Source organism: Gastrolobium bilobum, unplaced genomic scaffold (assembly GCF_033153095.1).
Source record: "Gastrolobium bilobum isolate Gb01-03AN ecotype WA unplaced genomic scaffold, APGP_CSIRO_Gbil_v1 utg2492, whole genome shotgun sequence".
Taxonomy (NCBI): Eukaryota; Viridiplantae; Streptophyta; class Magnoliopsida; order Fabales; family Fabaceae; genus Gastrolobium; species Gastrolobium bilobum.
In genome coordinates this window covers 29075-54386 of record NW_026896979.1, presented here as the reverse complement: position 1 = coordinate 54386, position 25312 = coordinate 29075, and the positions used below count along the sequence as shown (strand labels likewise).

The window sequence follows — 25312 nt, the reverse complement described above, 5'->3', positions numbered from 1 at the left end:
TCCAAACCTCATATGGTATTTCTAAGAAAGATCCTCTCTAGACTGTTTCTCTTAGGTATCTACCACAAGGAAGTCGTCATATGGTATTTCCAAGATCTCTCATGTCAAATTCTTTAGCTAAATTAGCTCAGAATGATCAAAACCAAGAATTAACATGTCATCCACTAGTTGTCTTTACATCCATTTCATGTACTACATAGTGTTCAATAGATGTCAAAGCAAGAAGAATTCTTATAGTTGATAGATAACACACAGGTGAGTCGACACCAAAATAGTCTACTTCACTTTGTTGTCTATAGCCTTTAGCTACTAAATGTGCTTTGTATTTGGCTATCGATCCATCACTATTCAGTTTCTTCTTCACTACCAACTTACAACCTCTAGCCATATCCCATTTCGGCAAATTGACTAGCTGTCAAGTATGATTATGCAGCAGAGAGCTCATTTCATCATTTATGGCTTCTGCCCAAAGTAGAGATTCTCTAGATCTTATTGCTTACTGATAGGAGAATGGATCATCCTCTAGATGGTAAGTGACAAAGTCCTCGCCAAAGTCTTTGGGAACTCTCTCTCTCGTAGATACTCTAACTGGAACTGATTCAACAGCCAGTTGTGTGGGGTAAGTGTTAGAAAGACTTGCTTCAGATTCTATAGGAGATTCTAAAATCATATCTGTAGATCTAGAAACACTGAAGCCATGATCTTTGATAAACTTATTTTCAAAGAATTATGCATCTCTGGATTCTATCACCGTAGTTGTAAATAGATCCAAAAATCTATTTGCAGCACTGTCTTCTGCACTTCCTAGATATACGCAAGTAATGGTTCTAGGTCCCACCTTAGGTCTCTTAGGATCTTGTATTCTTATATAAGCAATACATCCCCAAGTCTTAAGAGTATCATATCTACAAGAGCGCTTATGCTATATCTCATAAGGAGTCATAGACAACTTAGAGTGTGGCAACCTGTTCAGGATGTGATTGGCAGTTAGAACTGCTTCTCCCCAATAGGAGGAAGGCATGCCAGCTGTAAATAACAGAGTTTAACATTTCAGTTAATGTCTTATTCTTGCGCTCAGCAACACCATTTGATTGGGGTGAGTAAGGAGCAATGGTTTCAAGTATTATGCCCTCCGAAGTGCAAAATTCCTTGAACCCTGTCATTGTGTACTCTCCTCCTCTATCACTCCTAAACCTCTTAATTTTCAAGTTGAGTTGATTTTCTACTATTGAATTAAAAAATCTCAAACCTTTCAAAAATTTCATCTTTCGATTTCAATAAAGAAACATGACAATATCTAGAAAAATTCATCTATATTAAGTACATCTGAACACCTCTAGTAATATAATTTCTAAAGTGACAAAGGTCAGAATGTATCAGATCAAGAAGTTGTGTGCTTTTAAAAACCGACTTAACAGGTTTTCTAGTGATCTTAGATTGTGCACATACTTCACATTTGTCAAATCGAATAGAAGCATTTAATGGAGTATCAAGAGTTTTAGCTAGATGATGCATTTTCCTGTAGTTCACATGTCCAAGTCTATTATGTAATAACTTTGGATCAATCAAAGTTGAACTCACACGGTTTATGCCCACAGTATCTAAACTCAATCTATACATACCATTAATCATGAATGCACAACCAAAATAACAAGAGTTAACAAATAAAGTTACTCTATCATTCATTGTTGAGAAAGGCATACAAGATTTATCAAGCAAAGATATCAATTTTCTTTAAGTAAAAGTACTACTCTAACTTGTTTTAGAGTTAGTAATTTACTTAAAGAAAGCACCAAATTTACAGTTTCAATATGAGTCACATCCGTCTTATCACCACTGCAATTTTCCATTGTGTCTTTCATTCCTATGACCTTAGTGAGTAAATTCCTATCATTTGTAGTATGACAGGTAGCACCGCTCTCCAACCACCACTCAAAAGAGACATTGGCCTTTCCATTCTTCATCATTCCAATGAAAGCTTGAGGCTCAGGTTCATTAGTTAACATATATTAGCCTCATTTTGTGGTGTGTTATTCTTTAACTTATTTGGTAGCTTACACTCTGCTACTCAATGATCCCACTTTCTACAGTTATGGCACTTGTCCTTCTTCTTCTTTTGAAGATAGTCTTTTTGGCCTCTAACTATGAAGATGATTCACCTTTTGGTGACTTGGACTTCTTCTGAGGTTTATTGGAATGTGAAACTAAGCAGGCAATTAACTTTTATTGTCCTATTTGTTCCAAACTCTTCCTAGAATAGTTTTGATCCTAAATATAAATAAACCTCTTTAATTTATCCAGTTCATTTTGTTCTTTCAGTCTTGAAAGAAATCCATTCAGCAGGTAGTTTACTCAATGCAAGATTGACAAAAAAAGATTATCAGATATATCAGATTTATCATCTTTTAGCTTGTTCTTTATGTTCTCAAGTTTAATTAACTGAATTCGTATTAAATTTGAATTCAAAGAACTTCTCTGCTACGAGAGCTTTGGAGAGCCACTCTTGTTTTGGAACTAAGAATTCAAGTGATTTCATATCTTTTTCATCGTCTTATATTCACTACAAGTCATAGCTAGATGAATATTTAGAGAATTTAACAAGTAATCCCTACAAAAATATCCATCTTTGTTCCATTGATATTAATCCACAATTTTTAATGGTAAATGCAAAATCATTTAATACATTATGGAATATTTCATGTTCTTCTATGCCAAATTGAACATGTAATTTCCAACCATAAAATTCAATAACATCAAATGATTTCATTTCATAATATCATAGGAACTATATTTAGGCATTTTAATCAGAGCTAAGAGTTAGAAAGAGTGCACCTTGTAGTTCTCTCAGACTTCGCAAATTAAAGCAAAGGCTCCAACTTTCATCAAATTGCTTTGTAGACATAGAATTTGCTAAAACAGACCCCAAAAACAGATCCGGAGCGCCCAAAAATCTTAGGATGGACTACCCTTGTTGCCAGAAACTCACCGGAACATTTTCTGATTTTTAAAATGTCCCCTGCATAATATTTCATAACTAACAGAATATTCCCTCGAAATATTCCTTTTCGCAGGAATATTCTTTTTCGCATAAAAGTGTGATCATATCTCTTTCGTCCGATCTCCGTTTAAGGCGAGTGACCACTCAAAACGACCGTATCGACGAGTAGAACAAAGCCCATTAGGTTTCAGTTTCTGAAAATGGCCGAAATTTTCGAGATCTGGACCGAAAAGTTGCGCTCCAGTTTTTTTCAAACTCAGATCCCGGTAAATCCTTCCGTCCAATCGCGAAAGTGATTTAAAATATGAGTTCCACTCGATGAGATCTTCGAATAGACACCTTACTCGCTCAAATCTGATACACGAAGTTAATACTTCAAGATTGTTGGAGGTTATGAGGTTGAGAAAGAAGGGTTTAGAGGTGCTTGAAGTATTACACCAAGAGACATCAAGTTTGAAATGCTCAACAGTGTTACCTACAGCTTAGGAAATCCTAGATATAATGCAAGCTATTGGGCTCTAGCCCATGTGGACCCAAATAACCATGCTTTCACCTATTGGGCTTATATGTGAATATACTATTGGATTATATTATTAATATACCCAACAAGTTATGTCATTTTAAGAGAGAGATAGACACAAAATAAATTTTTTTATTTAAAATTTAAATTAAAAAAAACCACCCACTTTCTCTCTCCATGATTTCCATTTTTTGTGTCTATCTCTCTCTTAAAATGACATAACTTATGTCATTTAAAATGACAAACACCAAACCCATATATATATATATATATATATATATATATATATATATTGGGAAAAACATTTCTCAAGCAGCTTGAGATAAGTTTATCTCCGGCTACCCCAAAATTACGTCGTTTTATTTATTTATTTCCTTATATTAATTGATTCACCTTTGAATGATTATGATTCCCTTTTTTCTCTCTTCCTTTATCACCATTGATCAATCTTTGTACGGTTATAATTTAGTTATCGGAGATAAGATTGTCTCAAGCAGCTTGAGAAATGATAAGTCCATATATATTATCAAGTTATATATATATATATATATATATATATATATATATATATATATATATATATATATATGTATGTATGTATGTATGTATATTATCAGGTTTCACTTTATTATATAAATTTACTTAGATGTTGTTTTAAAACAAACATTTATATATTTAAGTAATAATTATTTTTAAATATTTTAATGTAACTTAATTTAAATTTTTCATTATAAATGAATTAAATAAAATTTTAAATTAACCTTTTTATGCTTGAATTTAATAAATAATTAAAGGAAACAACGATCAATGGATCAACTTGAATTGATCTAGCACGCATAGAATTAGATTGGGCCAATAATTTATCAGATCAAACTAAATTATATTTAGCCTCCTAAGAATTGACTCTCATTTTGGCCCAAACTTAGTGCTGACAAAACAGATTCCACTTGATAGATTAGTTTGTTTAAATTGCTAAATTTGGGAGGATGGATTGTAATTATTAATACGCAATAACTCAACCCACTTTAATATAGGTTAAAATCGGTTGGACGCGAGGGGAGACGGATTGACCTATCAAGTTACATTGTTTTTTTTTTTTTTAAATTCATAAGTGAGTTAGGTCTTATGCTCTTCACTTATCATGCGTAAACCCTAAGAGCTCGTTTGGTGGACATGATAGGATAATGATAGGATATGATATGGGGTTGATAAGAGTAGGACATGATATGGAGCTGATAAGCCGATATCATGTCCTGTGCTTGATGAGCACCTGATTAACAATCTGATAAGAGTATGTAGAAGGAGAAAGGAGAAAGAAAAGCAAAATATAATACAATAAATACAAATATATTGGGTAGCGTGGATATATATGGGGTAGCGTGGGATATATTGGATATCCAATATTGGTATCCTATCCTGTTGAATCCTAACACAACTTCTCCCATAGGATAAGAAATCATGTATTGGATAGGATAAAATGAGACAATAGGATAAGCTAATCATATCCTATTGACCCACCAAACAAGGGATAAAAGTAGGATATGATAAGTTATCCTATCTTATCTTCTTTATCATGTGCTCCAAACAGACCTTAAATTCTCTAATTGATGTATGTCCCTCTCAACTCAATCAATCATTCTTCACCTATACATATTGTTTCATTATGTTAAGTGCATAATTTATATTCAAGAACTTTCATTTTTATGTGTAGAATACCTTTATTTTCTTGTGACTCTCCTAATTTAGATGACATTGTTTGATGAAGAAAATCTTGATCCTTGAGGTTGAATCCTTGTTTTATATTAAAGTTTTTTATTTATTTAAGGGAATTGATCCACCAACCCGCCATACAATGAAATAAATTGATATTTTCAAACCATTTGCAAATATGAGTAAACCCACCAGCCTTTTCTTGTAGGGTTAGATACGGATCAGGGTTGAGTCAGACGAAGTGACCCCGTATTTCCAACTCTAATTACTCAATATGCTAGTTAGAAGAGAAAATGTCAGCTTGAATTGACATCACTATAGTAACGTACATAATTTTATCCATTCATTCAAACTTTTTTATAAACAAAAGCCTTATGTTCTTCACCTTTCATGATTAAACCTTAAATTCCTTAATTGATCTCTCTCCCTTTCGATCCACTCAATCGTTCTCCACCTAAACAAATCGCTTCATTATGTTAAGTGCATACTTGAATATCAACTATGCACTTAATTTTATTTTCTTTGAATTCTGCTACTTTAGATGACATTGTTTGATGAAGAAAATTCGAAACCTTGATTTTGACTTTTTGTTTAATGTTCAAGTTGTTTTTACTTTTTTTATTATTTAGATGAGTTGATCTGCTAACCCACAAATTGTCATAAAATAAGATGAACTGGTATTTTTAAACCATTTATAAATGAAACTTATTAATCTCATGTTGTTGAAGACATCTTTTCTCATGTCATAGAAATAAACATTTGGGTCCCACATGTTTACTTTTATTTTTATTTTTTTTTATAAAAGATGAACCCTACATATTTATTTCTATAACATAAGATAAGATATCTCTATGACATAAAAGATGGGCTTATTTTTTGTCGGGTCGAAGACTTGATAGGATTGAGTCCGGTCAAATTGAGCATATTACCAACTACCCAAACTCAATGTGCTAATTAGAAGAGAAATGCCAAAATTGACACCGCAACTAACATATCATTCAGTCTCTCTTTTACTAATTTTATTCTTTTCTTTTTTACTCAAGAGAAAGTGAATTGTAACTCTAGGTGAATCTGACTTACATTTAATGTCATAAGTTTAAATCCTAAAATTACCACTTTGAGAAAGATAACCTAATCATTAACACTTTGAGAAAGATTTACCTAACTTTCATTCCTGACCTGAAAACTTTAATTTCAGGGCTTGTTTAGTAGAGATATGTTTATAATTTTGCCAGGAAAGTAAAAGTGGATTTTGTATTTATCCATGTTTGGCAGGAGTTTTTACATTATTTGTCTGGGTATCCAATTTACCCAGAAATTGGTCTTATGAACAAAATGTGTTATGAATTCCCTTCTCAAATTACCCCCAAAGGGGTGGTATTTGTGAAATACCGGATGCAAGGAATTGTTGTCTCATTTTTTTGGACAATTGTACCCTTCGTTTTGTACAGGTGGTCTTCACAACATGGTCTCTATTTCTTGGTCAGAAATATCATGGATCTTCTACCATGTCTAGCTACCCAAAGTTGTATTGGACTGAGCAAGTAAAAAAACTGATCCTTACATTTGGACGAGAGAGGGGCTTGTGAACTGAGTAACTAGTTAAACTAAACTAGACATTGCTTTAAATAAACCTTATATAATTTGTCGATATTTAATTTAAAAAATTTGAGTTACAGAAAAAAAAATTCCGAAAGTAAAACAGCTTTTATGTTGTATCCATATCTGCAACACCATCAACTCCCTTGAAAAGAACTCCTATATGTGGTAGACAACTCCTAAAATCGTTTCCAGATGATGATGAACTTTCTCCCCATCGATGGAAGAAGGTTGCAAAGGAAAGAGACAACAAAAAATGGGAAAATGGGAACGCACAACAAACTTACCAGGAGGATGAGGTCCAGTACAAAAATCATGATATGAAAAATATTGAAGATGAATATGCATACAATGCTGGAAGACTTCGCCGACAAAAAATACTCTTTTTTGCACAAGGTTATTTTTGTAAAATTCTCCCGTATTCCCAGCAATATTTTATCATCAATCAAATAGCTTCTCAGGAAAATTAATCAAAATTCCCAGTAATATTTTTATCTACCAAACACCTTTTTCGTAACATTCCAGGAAAACTAATATTCTTGCCATATTTCCAGTAATCCTCTGTTCCCAGTAAAAAAAAATTATCATCTACTAAACGCCTCCTCACAACGATGCTTTTGGGAATACTACACACACACAAAAGCCAAACATTTGTAAATCTAAGGGTAATACTTTCCTTATGTTGCATAAGAGAAGTATTATCTCCTACTCAAACAATAAATAAGAGAGAAAAAAGTTGGAGGTGAGAGAAAAAAAATATGCGGGATCCATTTAAAAAATGTGAGTGTAGAAGATAATATTTCTCTTGTATAACATAAGAAAAGTATTACTCTAAATTTAAATACAGGCTTAGAGTCTAATCTACATGCTCATGTATTTATAATAAATTATTAGTTTTATTATAAGCGTCTCACTGCAACTTTGTAGGCTTAACATTTTGGCCTATGACATTTATAATATATGTAGTCTCTTAATGTTTAATGTGATTCTAAAAATATTTAAGAATATAAAGTTAGATCTTTCCATTAACTATAACTTTAAGCTTAAAATAAACACTTCGTTTAAACAAGTGATATCAGTGGAAGGTAAATACTCCTTATCTTAACTGGGAAGGTGTAAAAACAAATTAAAGCATTCTGCATACGGTAAATGAAAGAATAAAATATTAGTTGCATAAAACAAAAGTAAAACATGGATAACTAAAGTGGTTGTATAAGTTTACATTGAAGCAGCGATAACTGCATTCTGCAAAGGCATTTAGATAATTTGTAGTTTTGTTGGCATTTAACAACCCAAAAAAGTAAAGTTGAAACTAAAGGTGAATAATGTGACTGAAATACACCATTAATTACTACACACTTGATGAAGTAGTAACACAAATTTTAAAACTTTTTTATGCTAAAGAAAAAGTATCTGCCTAGAGAACCTTGCCCGGTTCCAAGCTGGTCACAGTTCTCGGGCTCATAAGTAGAAAGGAACACCAGTTACTATAAGATGGTGAGGACAAATTCATTTCCAGAAAACCCGGTGTCATTGCCTCATCAGAAATCTCCTGAGTTGTCATTCCAAATGCTTCAGATTGGAACTCATGGAACCAGTTAGTGCACGCTGCTGCAGTGTCGACTCTGCTAATTGGTAGATTTTGCTCTGGGGGCGAAGGAACATCAAGGGAAGTAGCAACACGTGCAATGCTTTGAAGAAGTTGAGGTTTGAACTCAGGTGCACCAGTAAGCTGCTGAACAAGGTCACGGAAGTTCATAGGGTCCACCTTGTATATTTTGACAGGTGTTGGTGGCATTGGTGCAATGGGTGCCTTATTCTTCCAAGGCTTTGCTTGTGACTTCTTTACTGAATGAAGCAATGTTTGAGACCGAGAAGGGTACCCATGTTTCAGCCCCTTTGGTTCATGGGATAAGTATGAAGACTTGGATGAAGAAGAATAAGAGATGGAATAATTAGTTTTCATTGTCCTTGCCAATTTAGAACACAAGTATTAATTGCTTTTGTATTATTGTAATGATACTAGAATGTGTAGCAATATATATCTTTGTGATTAAGATTGTGTGTTGTATTTATAGAGTGTTGTGATAATGAGCAGTGAAGTGTGGGCAACAATTAGAGCGCGTGTTGGATTGAATTTCAATAAAGGCCAACGACCTAAGAATTGTGGCAGCTGAGGAATAAATCCAAGAAGAAATTCAAAGTGTAGTTTTTGTCTTGACCGTCGGCGGATATGCATAATGTAATTAGTGACATAAGCGAACCGTGCCAGTGTGGTCAAAACAATGTAATTGGATGGATTAGCTTCTAAATTATTAAATACATTAAATAATTCCTTCCAAATTTGTCTTTGTTCCAAGTGTCATCGCATTTGTGTGGTTAAGTCATGCTGTTGGGTACAGATTCAAGATAAGTTGAGTCATCGCTTAGAGATTAACGAAGGAATAGAGATTAGCCGCCTCCCTGTCCCCTGTTGTTCTGTCATATTCATTCAAAGAGGACTGGAATCCATGAATGTCAACAACAGCTTGTGTCTCATCATTACGGGGAGATAAATATTTATTCGTATACACGTGAGTATTTCAAAATATTTAAATAAAATTTTGAAAATTACAGAAAGAAAATAAATCATATAAATTTTAATATTACAGACCACAATTTTGTTTGATTTTTCGAGATTCTTATAGAACTAATAGAATATCTCAAATAATATTACATTTAATTATATTTTCTAATAATTGATTTACAAGAATAATTATAATATGAATAATACTTGTTTTTCATGTAAGTATTTCTATAAATAATACTCAACATTCGAATTGGGAAAACTTTTTTAAATACTGTACTCGGTATATCATTTACTATTTATCACACCTCCTCCTTTATTAATGATACACGAGTTCTGTTTACCGAAAATAAAAATAAAAATGATACATGAGTTCCACATTTTATTACTTGACGTAAATGAGTATATATAACAGGAGCACCGAGAATATGCTGAAAAAATTCAATGATCCAGGCCTATTGAATCTTTTAATGGTCTCTCTCACAAACAAAAAATTATTTTCCCTATTTTATCTCTATTACACTATTAAAAAATGCATTTTTTTGGACGGAAAAATTTCGTTGAAAATGGTTAAAATTTCGTCAAAAATGAAGTTTTTGACGGAATTTTTGACGAAAATGAAGCCGTCAAATATGTCTTTGTGGCTAACAATTTTTTCGACAGAATTCAAAATTTCGACGGAAAATAAAGAAAAATTTATCGAAAATTTTCGATGAAAAATAAATTCCGTCAAAAACTTTGGACGAAAAATAAATGAAATTTCGTTAAAAAATCTTGTAATAATTTTAGACGAAAAATAAATTCCGTCAAAAATTTTCGATGAAAAATAAATAAAATTCTATGAGAAAAAGCACCTAAAACTGTGCTCCAGGAGCATGGAAAGACTTCTCAATAACCAACATCATTATCGACTCCTTGTCGTCTTCAATTCCTCTCTTTTTCCGTTCTCATTCTCTGATTCACAATTTACTTTTTACCATAGAGCAAACAAAAAACAACCAACATCGGACATATATTTTTTTCTTTCAAAGTGTAGAAAAAGATACTTTAAATTCACCCCCACCTTCTATTCCTACAACGTTGCCTTCAACTTCCAATATGATTCCACCACGCAGAATCAAGTTACAAAATAGTCAATCCAAAAATATTTACATTAATTTCACATCTCGAGAACCAGGATTACGTCCACTGATAATGAATTACGATGTCAATAAATAAGATGAAATAAGGTAGGCATGTATTCTTCAAGAATATTCGTTATCTGGATCGGAGGGTCGAGAATGTCGATTTCAAGCATCACGTTTCAATTATTTTCTCAATGATTAGAATATTCTCCTTCCAAAAATGTAGTATTTCGTTTGATATTTCAAACAATGAGTATTTAACAATTTATAAAAAAAGTTACATAAAGAAAATAAACAATATAAATTTTAATATTGCGTACCATAATTTTGTTTATTAATTCAAAATTGTTATAAACTTAATAAATATCTCAAATAAAATATTAATTTTGATGATATATTTTGTAATAATTAATTTAAATAAATAATTAGCATATTAATAACAAATTATTTACATAATTTATATTATTATAGTTTTGTTTATGAAAGAACTATTATTAAAATAATTAAATAATATTTTATTTTAAAGGGAAGAAAAAAAATAAAGTATACATAATATATTAAATCAAAAAACATACATATTTTGCATATTATGATTCTTATCCTTATTCTATTTATGAAACAGATATCCATATCATGTTTCAACGCAAATAATCCGTAGTCATACACGTAGCGTGCTTGCATAAACTCTCACCCATGCCCATTTATGCAAACTAATCATATCTTGGACCAATATTCATTGCTCATTAATTTATATTGCTTGACCAACTACACAGCGTGGCCTTTAGGAACCTTTCTTAGTTTCTTTTACTTTTGAGACTATTTTAATTACAAATCAACAATTCAAATATATGTGTAGTAATGGACGGATCAGTTTACAAATGTATTTATATTTAAGTTATATATAGAGATTAATTATTCATTTAATTATGATAAATAAAACCTATATAAAATCTCTCTATTAACCTGAGAATTGGAGTCTCTTTATAGGGACTGTGTGTAGTCCACTGCGCTTGCACCATGACCACGTTAAGTTGTAAGCCAACAAGTTGTATCTGGCCATGCCCCCTGGTCCGCCCCTGCACATAGGATTTATATGTTATTCTGATTAGCCAAGTGGGATCTATGTTTATGTCCTAATTAACACTCGTCACTAGAAAATTCAACCATATTAGGTGTAAGGATGACACTATAATGAACAGAATAACGTAAATATATGCGTGTTTTTTTTTTTTTTTTTTGGGGGGGGGGAGGAATTAGGGACTTAAAAGGGGTTTTAACCAAATAGATTACTTACAAATTTATTTTTCATACATTAACCTATTCAACGTGTTGCAGGTGGTCATTAGCTTTTGTCGTAAAATCTTTAGAATATAAATATCATTTTTGGTCTTCAGCAAATTTTACGATGCCCGTTTTAGTCCCAAGCAAATAAAAAGATCCATCGTGGTCTCTAAAAAATTCAAAATGGACTCATTTAGTTAAAATTGTGGTCTCTCACAAATTCAAAAAAGACCCATACTAGTTCCTGAAAAGACTAAAATGGATCTATTTTAAATTTCTTAGGGACCAGAATGAGCCATTTTATTTGATAGGGACTAAAATGGATATGTGAAATTTGCTGAGAACCAAAAAAAATATTTACTCAAATTTTTATTAATCAATGACTAAAATTACATGGTGCATGGATGCCCACAATCTTTGAAGGTGTATTGAAGATGAAGATGTTGCGGATCTTCGAAGTAGGGACGGATTTAGAGAATGAATACAGTAGCGATAAAAAATAAATATTAAATTATATTTTTAAATTCCCTACATAATTATGCTCTTAATTTTATTTTACTTTTTTGGTAAACTTATAATTTTAGTTTTTTAGTTACCATGTAGTTTTGTTGAAATTTTACTTGTTGAGATATATAAAACCATTAATGTAGCCTCATCTAAAAGCTTAAGCTTTTCGGTTGAATTGGTTCTTTACATGGTATCAGAGCCTCGGTGTACTGGGTTCGATCATCACCGCCTCCCACTTTCTTTCTAGTGGAATTTCTTTCTTCGCATAGGTAGTTGGGCCTGTGCATTGTCCATCATTCAAGCCCAATGGGCTCTCGTGTTCGTGAGAGGGGGCGTGTTGAGATATATAAAACCATTAATGTAGCCTCATTCAAAAGCTTAAGTTTTTCGGTTGAATTGGTTATTTACATTACTCTTATATGTGAAACTTTTAGGTATTTTTTCTCATTTAATGTCTTATCCAATTAATTTATTTTAATAGTTCAAAAGTTACTCGTGAAAGTTTAGAATTTTTGTTACAATTAACACCACTGTACGTAGAGATTTTGATATCAAAAAATGTTGAAAAGTTGTGTCAAATTACTATTATTATTACTATTATTATATATTACACACATTATAATAAAGTTAGTTTTTCACACCTTACATATGCATCAAGTGCTATGGATTTGTATAACTTGAATAAATAAATAGGTTTAAGACTTGTTTATACTTTTCAAACTTTAAATTTATATATCCAAAATTTAAATTTATAATATTTCTCAATCAACTTTAGAGACTAGAGGTGTGCATGACAATCTTCTCGGAATTAATTTTTTTTTTTAATTTCTATTCCCGGGAACGGAAATTGATAGAAAACTCGTTTGGTAAAACCGGTTTATTTTTTTGTTCCCGGGATGACCGGTTTAATTTTTGTGCTGAGAAACAGAAAAATGAATCAAAAAATTTCTGTTTTTTTGTTCCCAGGCACAAAATGAGAAACACTTATTTCTCTCAATTACTCTCCACCACTATCATCATTATCATTAGCACCATCATCCAGACATGACCACCTCCACCATCCACCGCCATCGTTGTATCACCAATGTTGTCATCACCACAACCACCACCACCACAACGCCAGCGCCACCATCGTCACCGCCACCACTATCATCATTGTCACCCCTACCATCGCCTCAGCCACTGCCATTACCTCCTCCGCCGCCGCCGCCACCTCCACCACCGCACCCATTACCATCACCGTAACCACCACCACTATCACTATCGCCATCACCATGTCATTGCCACCACCATGACGCCACCGTCACAAACCACCACTATCATTGTCGCGACCACTGCCATTATCATCGCCGCCACTGCCACCTCCACCACCACAGCCGCCACCACCACCATCACCATCACCACATCATTGCCACTACCACGACACCACCACTTCCACCACCGTCACTAACTACCACTACCATCGCTGCATCCACTGTCATTACCACCGCAGCCACTGCCATCACCACCACCGTCACCAACCACCACCACCATCGCCGCAGCCACTGTCGTCACCAATACCACCACCACCATCTTCACAATCATTACCATCACCACCATCGCCGCCACCATCACCACCACCACCACCACTATGACATCACCCTTACCACCACCATCACTGCAGCCAATGCCATCACTATCACTACCATCACCATGCCACCACCACTATCACCACCATTACCGCCGCCACCCCCACCACCACATCATATGGAAAGGAAAGTCATAATCGGAAAAAAAATTATGCTTAGTTTTTTATTATATTATTTGTTGTGTTATCAAACACAATTTTCATTCTCAGAATAAAAATAGAACATGTTATCAAACACATTTTTTTTCTTAAAAACTGTTTCAAGGCACAGAAATAAAAAAGAATTGTTTCTTTTCAGAAACAGTGCTAGGGAACAGAATGATTATCATGTTCACCCTAATCTTGTTCTTTTGTATATCAACGTATTGTAATCTAACTCAATTTTGATATACAGGAAATTTAGAGGTGAAAAGTAAAATTTTAATAAGATAAGCATAAATTGCGTGTCAAAAAGAAGAAGAAGAGGAACATGTAGTAGTGTGTTTGGAATATTTATAAATAAAATTTGATTTAAAAACAAATATTGTCTATGGAATGTTAGAAAATAGGAAATGATTTGATTTTTAAAATCTCATGAACTTCATTACTTTTATTTTATGAATCCTATCAAATACGGTAGGATTTAGTGGGAATTAATTTAATTTAACCTTAATTATATATATTGGTCATTTTACGCTTACTAAATAATCTACTCAATTAAATAAAATAAAATCAATTTTATTTTTAACGAGTTCTAGACATAAGATTTGACTTCTTAATTAATTGAAATTCAAATTTTATAGCAGATTTCAAACATTGGATTTGATTTCTAAATCATATCAAATCATTTTTTTAAATATTCCAAACAAATCATAAGATTCATAACTAAAACATTGAGAGATTCATCCTACTTCAAAGTTGAAGTTGTTGAGTCTAATCCCACGGGCCAATTTAAGGATTTTGTTGGTGGGCGATCTATATTCTCTTTTCGAAATTCTCAAAGAGGTTGGAGAGTCTGCCCTAACTCTAATAGGATACCCTTTCGCACCTAAAATTTTACTTTAAAAAAAAAATTTATTTGAGTCTTTGGACGAATAAAACTTGGAAGTGGGAGAAAAAGGAGGGGACATAGCTAGGAACCCAATAAAAGACTCAATCTGTCCATTAAAAAAACATTATTAAGACTAAGAATAAGACTATTCTAAAGTAAATTTATTTATTTCTTTTTTCGGATAAACCACATGTATCCTTTATGGGAGGATAATTTTGTTCGGGGCAGGTTGGGAAGGATTTATTGGAAATCAACACACACAAATCGAAAAACAAAAGAGAAAGGGAAGAGAGATTTGACACAGTGATTTATCCTAATTCACTCAATGTAGACTGCGTCGTCTGTACTATGTTCATATCACCGCTACTCGTTACAAGTCACTCGATTTACAAGTGAATATAAATAGGATTTATAAAATCCTAAGAGCAGCTATTCATAGGCCAAAACCCAAATTACTAAGAAAAAAATAAAATTACAATAAATCAGATGCTCACAATAGTACCAGGCCTCTACAGGGTCGGAAGCGCTACCTCCGCACCCTCGTTAGGGCTACTCCCCTGGACCCCCGTCCGCTCACTTAGGAGCGGGACATCGGTTGTTTTTCTGCTGACCCTAACAATAAAAACCCTCATCAATATGCTAAGTATGAGTTATGTCTAACAGTATCGAATATATGCTCTCTACCCACCTGCTAAAAAGTAAATTTATCTCTAAACTAAATAAGTAAAATGGCATATCTATTACTAGTTTAATATAAAGTGCACATTATTAAAATTTAAAAATAAATATACTTTTACTTATTTACGTTAAAGATAAGCTCAAGAACTTTTTAGAATATCCCAACTCTATGTTCGTAACCTGTAGTTTTCCCTTTCTTTGGGCTTCGGCCCGTTATTTATCAAAACACTCTTAAGAACAAAAAATAATAAAAAATTTATTGGACATGTTGTGGGCCACAAACCATTGTCCCTGTTGATATATCTGTTTTAGCCTTTAGCTTTACATTTTCTTTGTAGAATATGTTTAATGGGCGTTGTATTTCTTATGCGGCTGGTGATCAGCACATTTTCCTGTAGATAGAAACAAATGGGTCCCATCAGTTTTTTTTTTTTTAAAAAAAATTAAGTTGGACACGTTTTACGAACTGAGACTAACATAAGATGAGTATATTTATGTAACAGAAGAATTATGACAAAATCCGAGATTAGTGAAAAATCCTTATAGAACCAGAAAAAATAAGTATATTTCTGTATAGAAAAAAGGTTTCTCCAACCAAAAAACTAATTATGACAGTTGGATGAAGGGTCTTTGGACTTTGTATAATCAATAATGGACTAACACGAGCAATCTCGGTTTATATCAACCACATAAATCTAACTTCTTTTGGTGGTTTTAAACCTTCGATTTCTTTCGATTTAAATCCTATGGTTTAGATAGGGTAATCTCGTTCGATCATTTTCAGTACTATTTTTTTTTAGGGATTTAAAACTTTAATCCCAAGATTCACTCCAAATTGGACTAGTCGCGATGCAGTAGACAAATTGAAATATCTATAAAAAAAAGATAGGGCAATCTCATCTTTTAACTCTTTTAGTGCTTAGGCTGAAATTGAATAGTGGTTGCCTTTGTGTGAAATACTTAATCACTTATCATCAGGCAAAACGACTGTACTACAACTATTTTATAAATGTATCACCAGAATGAAACAGATTTGGAAAGAATGGCCGAAGTAGAGCAGTCAAACCCGTTGGTTTGACTGACGGGATCAGTCCCGTCACTGAACAAGACGGGATCAGAGCCCCACGTGGGATTGTGCCAGAATCACTTCATGTGAAGAGACGAGTCCTCCATGAGTGCCGCCAACAATGTTGACGTGTTCCATTCCCGCCAGGAAACTTGACGGGACCATGGGTCTGTGCCACGTCTGCAGCTCACTCCAATCACATTGGCCGACGGGTTACGTTGTCAGCATCCCACGAGATTCTTCTGGGATAGCGCCCTGTACTTACATATTAGTGGTGTACTTACATATTCGTTGTGTAGTGTCGCGTCTCATACTTACATATTCGTGGGTAACGTCCCGTACTTACAAATTTAGCGTGCTGTACTCACTTATTATTCTGGTCACTAACACTTACTATCACTATCTAACTTGTTATATATAGGCTCTTCCGATGTTGCTCAGTATGTTCAAATTTGAAGTGTGAGAGTATTTGCTATTTTTGTATTTGTTCAAATTTGAAGTGGGGGAGTATTTGCTATTTTTGTATCTAATTTAATGACCAGTTCTTTACTGATATTTTTTTTATATCACTTGCAATGTGTATTTGATGCTGCTTATTTTTTTTTGAATCTCCACCTTCCTGTAATGTTCTGTGTTATTTGCATAAATACACAATTTTACAATGGAACAATTTCGTTCGTTTGTATATTGTAATGTCCCACATCGGTTGGAGAGGGGAACGAAGCATGCCTTATAAGGGTGTGGATACCTCTTCTAGTGTGAGGCCTTTTGTGGGGTGTCCCAAGAAACAAAACCGTGAGCTCGACGGTGCTTGTGCGCGGGGCAAAGCGGACAATATCATGCTACAGGTTTGGGGCTGTTACATTTGGTATCAGAGCCTGGCCCTGGACCGGTGTGTACAGCGGGGACGCTGTATTCCCAGTGGGGGAGGATGTAATGTCCCACATCGGTTGGAGAGTGGAACGAAGCATGCTCTTCTAGTGTGAGGCCTTTTGTGGGGTGTCCCAAGAAACAAAACCGTGAGCTCAATGGTGCTTGTGCGCGGGGCAAAGCGGACAATATCATGCTACAGGGTTTGGGGTTGTTACATATATTATAATGGTTCTAAAAATAACGGTGTAGGCGAGTTCGAAGGGGAAAAAAGAGCAATGTATATTGTCCGAGGCTTGTCCATTGAAGATCTACTTCAGAAGATTCGTCAGAAGTTGAAGTTGCAAGAAAATCAGGTAATATCTTCAGTTACCGGTCGAGTCCCATGTGGAAATAAAAAATATGTAGGTTTTGAAATAACTGATGATGAGGACATTGACATTTTTCTTGGAACATTTGTCCAAAACTCTACTACGTCTCAATTTGTTGAGTTATACGGGGATATTGAGATATCAGAGGACATGTCAACACCAACATGTGGGCTGGACCTTAATAGTCATACACAAATGCCTTCATCATCGGTACCCCAGCCCACACAGTCAACTATTGTGCATGGAGAAGAAAGTGACTATATGCTAGACGTTGAACCTGACAATGAAGAGGAAGAGGAAGATGAAGACACTCTATTGGTAAACGACCATGATCAAAATGATAGTGATCCAGGTGATGATGAACATCATGATAATCCAATAACAAACCACACTGCTATTCATATGTCCAATATTGTTGTTGTTCCACCATCATCAGGTTAACTAATACAATCGGTTGTATTATTAATATTTTTTGGGTACCATTTTTACCCTTTTTTGTAGAGGTGACACCATTTTGGGATGCGATCCCACACTATGAGGCTGTTAATTTGGATTACCCGAACGAAGACATACTGGATGTTAAAGGCTTAGGTCGTGGTCCGTGGACAAGAGAAGACGAAGTGTATGTGAAATAAGAGTTCGGGTCAAAAAGCGATGTCCAAGCCGCTATAAATATTACTGCATGAATGAACATCAAGAAGTTGTAGTGGTTGAGAGTACTACGATGATGTTGTATATGAAATGTCGTAAGCATGAAGAAGGCCGCAATTGGCGAGTTAGGGCAATTAAACCGAAGCATAGCAACAACTGGGCAGTAAATGGGTTGGAAAACATTCTTGCGTCAGCACAACCTTACACAGATACAAAAAAATCCAGCCAACAGGTAAAAAATGCAACACCCATACCGGTGGTTTCGTCACTAAGCGGAAAGGAGGAAAGATGGCAACCACACACTTTGCTCCGCCGGTTGGTGACTAGAGAGGTGCCAACGGACTGCAGACGGAAACTTAGGATCCCAAAAATTTGCTTCCAACCACTGACTTTCGAAAATGGAAGAAATGACCGACTGAAGTGAGAAGAAGAGGGGAGGACACGAGGGAGGCATAAGTGATCAGGAAGGAGTTAGGAAAGCAACGACTCTCCTTGAATACCGTCACCAAGGCTCACAGGACACTGGCCACATGGTGCCAGTCTCGTCAAGTGACCTGGCGGGTGTTGGACGCGTCAATTATGATGACGGCACATTGGAGGACTCGTTGTTTTTCATGATGTGATTCTGGCACAATCCGACGTGGCCTCTGATGCCGTCTTGTTCAGTGATGGGACTGATCCCGTCAGTCAAACCAACGGGTTTGACTGCTCTACTTCGGCCATTCTTTCCAAATCTATTTCATTCCGGCGATACATTTATAAAATAGTTGTAGTACTGTCGTTTTGCCCTTATCATCATCTCCGATAAAAGCTAACTTTTAAACTCCAGTTCGATGCAAAAACTTAAATGAGTATGTGTCATCACCAGTGTTATTAAACCCGACCCGGGCATCCACCCGGTCGGGGTACTGGGTTACTGGTCGGACCGGTTGACCCGGATATATATATAGATATATAAAAATATATATAAATATGAACATATAAATTCAATTATATTCTCGATATCTAAAATGAATTAAACAAGTTTCATTAAATAAGCTAAAAAATAAGAAACATAAATAAATAAAAATGCATGCTATTACTATATCGATTTAAATTGCAACTCAGAATCCCCATAAACATACCTCTCAATGACATTGAACTCATATTTTTCAAATTTAACTATATTAAAAAGGAAATATGTCACATTCTCTTAATTTTTTATTCCACAAATTGCTTCAGTATTAGAAGCTGAAATTTGAGGTCATTGTAGAAAAGTATACTAGCAAATAAAATTACAAAAAAAATTTAAAATGAGTTCTACATTTTTTTGACAAGATGAAACAATTTTTGTTTTTTTGTTTTTTAAATACATGACCCGACCGGGTCACTGGATCACCGGATCACCGAGTTTGGCCAATTTTGTCCGGGTTTGACTGGGTCGATGCATGATCGGTCCAATACTTGACCCGAATTGATCCGATGACCGGTTCATCGAGTTCTGGGTCGACACAGGTCGAGCCGAATTTTACAAGTACAGTCATCATTGATTTCAAATTTTTTTATTTACTGTTTGTTTGTTAATATATTTCTATAACCTTTTTTACGTGTAAAATTAATCTCTTTCAGAGAAAAAGTAGGTTATTTTTACACTAACGTAATTATATTCATATTTAATCATTGATTCACATAATTAAAATTTAGATCCATAAAATATAAATGAAGTTAACGACCAAAATTGAAAATATAATTTATTATAGGGAAATTATTCTCTCATGTAATAGGATGTTGAGATATATAGTCCCACATTGGTTGAAGAGCAACTAATGTGGAGTTTATAAGGCCTTGGGCACTCCCACCCTTTGAGCTAGCTTTTGGGGTGGTCTATCCCAAGGTTCTTTGACATAGTATCAATGCTTGAGGTTCGATCCTCACCGCCCCCGACTTTAAAGTGGAAGCTCAAAAAGGTAAACCAAAGATTAGACCTGTTGCATAATCCACGCTTCAAGCCAAGAGGGTTCTTGCGTGAGGGGGCGTGTTGAGATATATAGTCCCATATTGGTTGAAGAGCAACTAATGTGGAGTTTATAAGGCCTTGGGCACTCCCACCCTTTGAGCTAGCTTTTGGGGTGGTGTATCCCAAGGTTCTTTGACATAGGAGAGAGTTATTTTATGTTGTAGATACATCGACAAACGTGCCTTTTATTTTTATTTTTTTATTTTTTCAACACTTGGTGAGACCCACCATGTGTTGGGTCTATGACATGAAAGAAGTATCTCCTACAACAAAAGATTAGATGCTCGCTTTATTATAATGTAAAATGATAGGTACGCAACCAATATAATTAAACCATGCATATAATTGACGCCTCCAAGCTTCAAACCTATTTTCTTAAATCTAACCTCTGCATTTACACCCTTCTAGGTGATTTCTTAAGAATTTGGGAGATTCATCATCATCCTATAATGTAAAGGGATCTCGAAAGTTATTATCTTTATGAAATATTTAATAAATATACTTCCCTAGAATGATGATATCATTGACCAACCAAGCCCCCCTCCATTCGACATCTTTGACATCCTCTGGACTAGGATATGAATTGAAAAACTATATATCTAGAAATATAGTTGTAAACCTGGATCTGAAAATGTTCACTGTTCAAATTTAGAAGATTCCGGTGCCAAGGATTCCTCTACTTCAAAGATTCGCTTTTATGGCAAGTTTAGATCCATGAGCTATGTGAGGCTGAACAATCCAAAGTGGCTTTGGTTTTTTATAATTATAAAAATATCACTCTTCTTATTTTTTTATTTTATTTTTTACATTTTATTAAGGAAATTTCAGAAAAATTAAAAACATGAAATAAATTAAAAAAAGGAAAAAATATTTCTTCAGTCACCGAAGATAAAGTTATCTCTAGTGAACTCAAAATGACACCATTTTAGGTTATAATATAACACTGCAATATATTAAAATTACAAAAACACCTTAATTTCTATCCGAAAATGACATTATTTTAAGTTCATCGGAAATAACTTATTTTTATAGACTGAAAAATCTTTTATCCTTTAAAAAATTAATTTTAATAAAATAAATCAATTAAAAATGAATAAAGAAAATAAGAATCTGCAATGCCAATTTGTTGTCAGAGACGCAACTCCTTCCTAGTGGCTTCCCTCAAAGCATTCAGACTTGGTTCATTCACTAAACTTTTTGCAGAGATAGGCTTTTTTTATTTGATTGAACATTTTTCCACATATCTTCACACATGGGCCAGTATATCACTACTTGGATAGACATGGCTGTTTATTTTGGATGTATTCCAAAGGCCAAACAGCAATTCAACGTTCCTATTCAGTGAAAGCTCTTCTAACCTTTCTTTTCTTTAATTTCCAATCATCCATTGATTCAGTGAGAGCCGAGAGGTAACGTTTACATAGGCCTTGTACTCAAATAGTGCCATAAAAAAGGATAAAAGAAAAATATGCATGCACCACACGCCTACGCTCAAACGTCCAGTCATCCATAAATATACGAAACTCGAGCACATGTGATGAATGCTTCACCTGCCATCTCCCTACACCTTTCACTGTGTCTCCTCCTCTCATATGTCATTTCGCTGGTTGCAAAAGAAAACTTAAATATGAATTAGCATACAGTTCATCACTTGGAAAAGACCATGAATAATTGATATCAAAGAATTAATAAGATCAATATGACAGTTTGAATAAGTTGCAGGTACAGTTCATAATAAGAACAAATGAAAAATGAAATGGTTGTTTCCATTGTACAGAATTACAGATTAAATAAAAATTGAAAGGCGGAGGCTCTCTATCTACATGGTTGTTGATGTCAAAACTAAAATTCCCAGTATTTTTTATGGAAAATTGGAGGCCTTTAAGATCCTACAATAGAAGGAAGACATGGAGCAAAGCAACTCCTCAACAATTACAATTGAAATTGCAAGATACATCTTTGATGGGGCTTATTGAAAAACACTGGACAGCAAGGTGTCAATGTTCTTCGTCTTCATTAAAATCAATTGTTGGAATAAAAATACTAAAAAGTATATATACAGGAGAGACTTGCACCTCAAACCCCATGTCAAGTCCTGGGATTTATTTGAGTTCTGTGATCTGATAAGTAGCTGATCTTGCCCTACAGATTTACAAATTGTTGATACAACCAGGTTAAAATCCACTGTCATTGGATGGTTCTAGTAAGCTTGCACTTGGAAATGAAGATTGTATCTGAATAATTTAAACTACACAACTTCAAAAGCTCAGCAGACTGTTGTTTTAATATAGGATTGCAACCGCTTTGAATCACAAGGAGGAGTTTTGCAGCAAGTCCCGCATCCACAGCAATCAAAGAGCACTCCTCAGGTGCAAGCTTGCACACAGACCACAATATTGACAATGCATATTGGGTGCAATTCTCTGAGACCCTCATCAACAATTTCACCATAATGGGTATGCTATTAGAACAATCCTTCAAAGCCAATCTGCCTTCTGGGATAGATGCCAATGCATCTAAAATGGAAAGGGCTAATTCCAAACAATCAGGACCCATACCAGAAAACAACTCAACCAACTGAGAAATAACCCCAATGCTCACTAGCAGATTCTTAACTTCTGTATGCATGCATAATGTTTTGAGGAGGCTTAGTCCAGGATAGAGTCCATTTGCGTGTCTCTTGTCCTTCACAAGCCTCATCAACCCAACCAAAAGGCTATGGCTTTTGAAAATCCCTGACCGAAAATCCTTCTTGTCAATCAATGATTCAATTAGCCGGGTGCAATTGATTTTCGTCTCAATTGAGCCCTCATTCAAAATGTCCACCATCAATGAAATTTTTGCAGGCTGCATAAGATTCTTTTTGGATTCAGAATCAAGGTTTAAACTCACAAGAACACCAATAACCTCTGAGCCAACAGCATGGGATGTAAAAGGACCAAGTAACGATGACATCACAGAGACTCCACCTTCATCAATCAATGCCTTGCGGGCAGTGGCATGAACAACCACTACTTGATGGAGCTCCTTGAGAGCCTGAACACGAGCTTGACCCTTCACCTTCTTCAGTGTCTCAAGAAGTTCTGAGGCCCTTCCGTGTACATCCTCCGATTTCTTCTTCATCAGCAAATACTTCTGAGAAAACCAAGTGTGTATTAGACGATAGAGGGTGGTATTTGGAGTGATGGAATCGTCCCAAAGCTCTTGCATCGTGGTGGGGCAAGTGAAGTACCCCAAACTGAACCATTTCAGAATGTTGGACCTCTCATAGGTTTGGCCCGTGCAAAGGGTCACAGGGTCTTGCATCGGCTCAAGGGAAATTGGGCAAATGAACACAGAGGGAACTTCAGACAAGTCTAACTCTTCAATCATCTTCCCAAGATCCAATTTTTCACCAACCCCAGTTCCCACAACTCCAGCATCCACACCACCCAAAACCCCATCTTTCACTGCCGTGTCCAGATCTAGAATCTGGCCATCACCACCGCCCTCGAACCCAGCGACCGCATCCCTCTTAGAAAGAGGCTGAAACATTCGCATTTTCCAAACCCCTTTGAGAAAAAGAAACTAACTTTGGAAAATTCAGGCTATAAGAATGAGCCAAAAAATCTCAGCGATGAGAAGCAACCTTCAATGGACATTACTCCCAGTACACTCATGGACAGTTTCCAAGTAATGAACTTGCTTTATTGTACAAATCGCTCTGTTCCTGTTCTGTCTTTAAAAAAAAAAAATTAAAAAAAGTTCTCTCTCAGCTTTATCTTATCTCTTTCGATGGTCAAACGAATCATTACCATTTGCCATCATATCTCACATCATAAACATATAACCAAGCTTCTCTCACTTGATGCTCAAGCTTCAAAATGAGGGGTTAAATCAGCAACCCTTTAGCAAAACAATAAAGAATCTAGACCAATCAAAGAGCAAACAGTGGAAACAGCACTAGCCTACAAACTACTAGTACTAACCACAAGGAGGAAATCAATGGCAGCAGAAATTTCTGACAAACAGTTGAAAGAGGCAAAATAATTGAAGTGCCAGATCAGGATAACATGGAAAATAATAAGAAGAGGGGTTGGAATTCAAAAGAGGTTGAAGTGATTGAACAAGAGGGACCGTACCACCATGGGGATGAGACAGTGGGAAGAAGGGAGTTGCAGAGAAAAGCCATTCCTGGCACTGCCAAACCCTCCTCCTCCTCTACAGAACTGAACTTGACTGACACCTTTTTTTTTTTGGGGGCAAATTCATGAAATCACCACTCATCCAAAATAATTTACAACCAAGTAAATTAATTTAGGTTAAAATTAATAAAATGAAGATGATAATTGATGCACGGTTCAATTTTTTTTCGTCAGGGGAAGTAAATTACTCAACCAGCAACCGAAGGTGAGGTGGGAAATGAGTTACAAACTTACAAATTACAATATCGAAGAAAGGAGTGAAGTTTAAGTTTTTTTTTTTTTTTTTCCGATAAATAAGTTTAAGTGTTTATTTTAAGTAAAAAGTGTTTATAATTTTAAAAGATACTAGCTTGTATTATTATAAAGTTAAATTATTATATTTTGATGATTTTTACTTTTCTCTTTCATAATATTTTTATTTTCTTCATCTTCTTAATTTTAAAAAATATATATATAATCATTAAACATGCATCAAAACATATTAATTTCATTTAAAATAACATTAACTTTGATTCTTTTAGATGACAAATATTT

At 34.7% G+C, this 25312-nt stretch overlaps 2 protein-coding genes across 2 annotated transcripts; both read right to left on the bottom strand.

Moving 5' to 3' along the window:
* Positions 1-8244: 8244 nt before the first annotated feature.
* On the bottom strand, positions 8245-8793 carry LOC133303190 (uncharacterized). The gene has a single exon (XM_061503067.1). It carries the CDS (start codon positions 8791-8793, stop codon positions 8245-8247), a length of 549 nt encoding a protein of 182 aa, XP_061359051.1.
* A 13169-nt stretch (positions 8794-21962) lies between these two features.
* On the bottom strand, positions 21963-24786 carry LOC133303197 (U-box domain-containing protein 30-like). Its single transcript, XM_061503074.1, has 2 exons — positions 22670-24786; positions 21963-22197 (listed from the first exon to the last, which is right to left on the bottom strand). Exon 1 carries the CDS (start codon positions 24132-24134, stop codon positions 22782-22784), a length of 1353 nt encoding a protein of 450 aa, XP_061359058.1. The 5' UTR covers positions 24135-24786; the 3' UTR covers positions 21963-22197; positions 22670-22781.
* Positions 24787-25312: the final 526 nt, after the last annotated feature.

What these genes read in the sequence shown, in the direction of transcription:
- LOC133303197 (XM_061503074.1), bottom strand. Translation starts at nt 24,134, where the DNA reads ATGCGAATGTTTCAGCCTCTTTCTAAGAGGGATGCGGTCGCTGGGTTC.
- LOC133303190 (XM_061503067.1), bottom strand. Translation starts at nt 8,793, where the DNA reads ATGAAAACTAATTATTCCATCTCTTATTCTTCTTCATCCAAGTCTTCA.